This window comes from Penaeus japonicus, unplaced genomic scaffold, assembly GCF_977035675.1.
Source record: "Penaeus japonicus unplaced genomic scaffold, GWHDUDI00000001_assembly GWHDUDI00000019, whole genome shotgun sequence".
Classification (NCBI taxonomy): domain Eukaryota; kingdom Metazoa; phylum Arthropoda; class Malacostraca; order Decapoda; family Penaeidae; genus Penaeus; species Penaeus japonicus.
This window is the reverse complement of record NW_028234421.1, coordinates 5,874,524-5,879,523: the sequence shown is the minus strand read 5'-3', so window position 1 is coordinate 5,879,523 and position 5,000 is coordinate 5,874,524. Positions and strand designations below refer to the sequence as shown.

General features: G+C 33.0%; 1 protein-coding gene across 1 annotated transcript in view; it reads right to left on the bottom strand.

Moving 5' to 3' along the window:
• LOC122250046 (uncharacterized) overlaps positions 1 to 5,000 on the bottom strand; it is a gene marked incomplete in the record, with an annotated part of 57,959 nt that overhangs the window by 11,559 nt on the left and 41,400 nt on the right. The window contains 1 exon segment of the mRNA XM_086547288.1: positions 1,509 to 2,308. Coding sequence (XP_086403414.1) covers positions 1,509 to 1,522 — 14 coding nt within the window.

Below are 5,000 nucleotides of genomic sequence, written 5' to 3'. Positions count from 1 at the left end.
AAGTGAATCAAACCAAACACTATTCCTCAGTTGAGTCTTATCACTAACACAATATCCTGCACAAACACACCGCTGAGATAAACCCGCAATTCGTAGTATAATTTCTCTTTTTTTTCTCTTTTTTTGTTGTTTTTAAGATCATCCCTTTTTTCTTTATATTTTTCCCACTTTCAATTACGTCAAACGAGAATTTTTATCTTTATTTTATTATAGTTATTTTTTTTAACAGTTCGAAGAAATGTTGAAATAGAGAGAGGAAAAAAATAGATGTATACAAAAAAAGGAAAAAGGAAAATGTTTTAAATTAGCGAATTAATGTTGAGTTAATGAAACAGAAGGATAATGAATGTCATCGTGATTATTAACGATAGAGACGATTTTTGGCATCGTAGAAACCATATAAAAAATGATGTCATGATATGATATGACGGTAATAAAATAATGATGGTGATAATGCTGATAATGATGATGATGATGATAATAAGGATAATGATACTAAGGACAATGATACTAATAACAATGATAATAATAATAACATTACTAATAATGATAATAATGATAATGATAGTGTTAATAATATAAATAATAATAATGATATCAATGAGGATGATATTAATAATAACAAGAACAACAATAATAATGATAAAAATGATAACGATATAAATAGCAATCATATGATATAATGTAATAAAACTACTACTAATGATAAATCTAATAATAACACTAACAACAACAAAGATGATGATAACAATAGTGATAATAATGATGGTAATAGCAATTTTAATGATGATAATGACAATGACAATAACACTGATGATGACAATAATAATAATGATAATAGTAATAGTAATGATAATGATGATGATAATATTGATGATAATGATAATAATTACAATAATAATGATAATGATGATGATAATGATAATAATTATAATGTTAATGATAGTATTGATAGCAAGGATAATTATCATTATCATAGAGAAAAGAACGATTATTATGATAATAATGATCATGATAATATTAATAAGGATAATGATGATGATGACAAAAATAATGATAATGATTATTGCAAAGACAATAGTAATAGTAATAATAACAATAATGATAATGAAAATGATAATAATACTCAATAATGATAATAATGATAATGAAGATAATGATGATAATGATGTTCACAATAAAAACATCAATGAAATCATAACACATCTATAATAACGACGAAGAATAAAACAAACAGCATTATCACCTCAATCATAACAAAAACAACAATTCTTTTTATATCACCATAACCCTTTATCACCAAGCTTTGGCACACACACGCATAAACAGATCACCATCTCAGTTAACTAACTTACCCTAACTTACTTGAAACCACACAAGTTCTCTCATCAAGTCCTATGGTTAGGAGGTTATTGGTGGTTTCTAGAGGTTGTATAACAATGCCAAAAGCCCCTTAGAAACTACAAACTAGAAACTAGAAGCTAGAAACTAGAAGCTGGTTTCCTTACCTTGTGAAACCCATGTTGTTGTCTTGTTGTCATATGTTTTCGGTGCTCTGAGAGAATTTTGCTTTTTTTTGTTGTTGTTTTTTCTGTTTTTGTTTTTTGGGTTTATTTGTTTTAGTGTTTTTATTCTTTTTTTATTTGTTGTTATTGTTTTTTTTCTAAGTGTTATATTTCTGTTTCTTGATTTATTTGTTCATTTGTTCTTTGCTGGTTGGTTTCGTTGAGTTTGATCGTGTACTTTTTTTTCTTAGTTTGTTTGTCTTTGTTTTGTTAATCTCTAGTAATGTCTTATTCAGATTTTCATTTTTTTTTATCTAAGGATTACTATTTTTTTCAGTTTCAGTTCATCCTGTATATACGGTGCACTAGCATAGGCTCTCGTCTCACTATGTTCATGGGAGATAAAACCCTTTTTCATTTTGTGTATTTTCCTCTTTCTTTCACGTGTATCATCCAGGTATGGTCTTAAAATTCAAACAGTGTATCAATATTACTAACATTATTATCCTCCACCTTTTTTTCCCAAATAATTCTAATACCCCCCTCCAAAAAAGAAAAAGAAAAAATCCTCAATACAACACTCTATTACTTCTCAAACGCAAATACAAGTGAAACTATTTTTTTTTCAAAATCCATGGATTAAAAAAAAGCGAGAAAAATATATTCATCAGTGAGATCCGCCTTCCTTCCTTCCTTCCGGAGTTGAATTCTCATCACTTTAGTGTTTTCGAAGTCAAACTAAACTGCGGGTATTTTCTGGCTGTTTCTCTTCTGCGCTTCCGATGCAACTTGCCGACGGAATACTGTATTCTGCAAAGAGAGAGAGAGAGAAAGTTTGGCGTTTAGATGTTTTTAATTTGGAGATGTGGTCGAGTGGGTACGGATGTGAGAGGAGGGATGCATTTGGTGTTTGGGAGAGAGGGAGGGAGAGAGAGAATGAGAGAGAGAGGGGGGGAGGGAGGGAGGGAGAGAGAGAGAGAGAGAGAGAGAGAGAGAGAGAGAGAGAGAGAGAGAGAGAGAGAGAGAGAGAGAGAGAGAGAGAGAGAGAGAGAGAGAGAGGAAAGAGAGAGAGAGAGAGAGAGAGAGAGAGAGAGAGAGAGAGAGAGAGAGAGAGAGAGAGAGAGAGAGAGAGAGAATGCTGATGATGTGCGGTGAAGAAGCAACTCGATATATATAAAAAATAGATATATATAAAAATAAAAACAACAACACTGGAAGCTGTTTCACTAAATAATCAACAAATAGACAAGTTTATAGATAAATTTAATCTCTTGATATCGCAACCTTTGAGCTTGTGTGGACATCCGTATCGTGAAAAAAAATGTTCTTGATAAGAAAAAAGAAAATAATGTATTAGGATAAGTGGATACATATAATGATAAAAAAATATATTAGAATAGCTAGGTAGATGAATAGATAAGGATAGATATAGATATACGTGTGTGTGTATAATGGGTAGGAGATACCGGGAAGAGACAGGGAGATAGACAGTTTAATAGACATAGATAGAATGAAAACAAACAAAGCAAGATATATACAACCCTAAAAACACAGTCACAGAGGAAGAATGAAAGGAAAAAAAGGAAAATACAAAACGGTGTATATATACATATGCATATATAATAATATATATATAATATATATATATATAATTATATATATATATATATATATATACATACACACATACACACACACACACAACACACACACACACACACACAGACACACACCACACACACACACACACACACACACACGCTAACACACACACACATGTATATATAAATATATATATAAATATATATATATATATATCTAATATATATAGAGACGAGAGATATAGAGAAGAGAGAGAGATATGAGGGGAGAGAGAGAGAGAGAGAGAAGAGAGAGAGAGAGAGAGAGAGAGAGAGAGAGAGAGAGAGAGGAGATAGAGAGAGAGAGAGAGAGAGAGAGAGAGAGAGAGAGAGAGAGAGAGAGAGAGAGAGACAGAGAGGAGAGACAGAAGAGAGAGAGAGAGAGAGAGAGAGAGAGAGAGAGAGAGAGAGAGAGAGAGAGAGAGAGAGAGAGAGAGAGAGAGAGAGAGAGAGAGAGAGAGAGAGATAGAGAGATAGATAGATAGATAGATAGATATATAGAGAGAGAGAGAGAGAGAGAGAGAGAGAGAGAGAGAGAGAGAGAGAGAGAGAGAGAGAGAGAGAGAAGCAAAATGATATCCTGGTCTGAAGAAGACGCCTGACAAAGTGGGCCCATTTTCACTACGAGCGAACGAGGTTGAGAGAGAAAGTCCCAAGGAAGTTTCAAGGAAGTTTCAAGAAAGTGACGAACACTTGAGGAAGTTTTAAAGTGGTCTTCTTCTGTTCACTGGTCCCTCACGCGGTCACTCGCCTGTGTTCTTGGCAGTTGTGTTGTTTTTGTTTTTTGTTTTTGTGTGTGTTGTGTTGTTGTTGTTCTTGTTCGTTGTGGTGGTGTTGTTGTGTTTGTTTATTTGTTGTTGCTGTCTTTGTTAGGTTATTATGGTTTTTGTTTGTCGTGTTGTTATTGTTGTTGTCTTTGTTTTTGTTTGTCGTAATGTTATTGTTATTGTTCGTTGTGTTGTTTTGTCTTTGTCTGTTGTGATGTTGATGTTGCTGTTTTTTCTGTCGTGTTGTTGTTCTTTGTTTGTCGTGTTGTTGTTGTCTTTTTGTGGCACGTGGTTGCCCTTGGTAACGATATTGTTATTCAATCATCTGTCATTTGAATGTCACCTCACTCATCAAATGCTTGCTAGGCCTATCACTTGTCTGTCATTCACGTGTCATTTACTGATCAAATTGCTTGCCAGACGCCGATCATTTGCGTGTTATTTGCCTGTTCTTATCTTGTCATTATTCTGTCATTTGTTTATTTCTATCCCTCGGTGTTAGTTATTCAAATACTTTCGTTAATCTTGTAGTTATTCTTGTATTTTCGTAACTTCCATTCTTTCTTCTGGTTAGTGGGCTGGGTGGGTCGAGTGGGATGTCATCTTGCGAAACTTATTCTACATTCTTTTTATTTCGGATATTCGTTTTCTTCTCATATTCTTTCTTGTATATATCTTTTTTTTCTCTCTCTCTCCTTCTATTTTCCTATTTATTTTTCCTCACTTTTACCTTCTCTACTCTTCTTTTCTTTATCACGATTCTCTTTTCTTCGTCTTCTAGTACTGCTACTACTATTACTACTATTTCCTATTCCTCCTTTATCATTTTCTTCTTATCCTCATTCTTCTTCTTCTCCCTTTTCTTCTTCTTCCTCCCCATCTACCTTCTCCCTTTTCTTTTCTTTTTATTTACTTACAATTACGGTTCTCCTTCTTCTTCTTCTTAATTTTTTCCTTCTTCCTCTATTTCTTTTTTTCTTCTTCTTTTTCTTTTTTCCTTCTTCCTCTATTTCTTCTTCTTCTTCTTCTTTTCCTTTTTTTCGTCTTTTTCTTATTCATCTCCTTCTCCTTTCTTCCTTCTCCCTCTT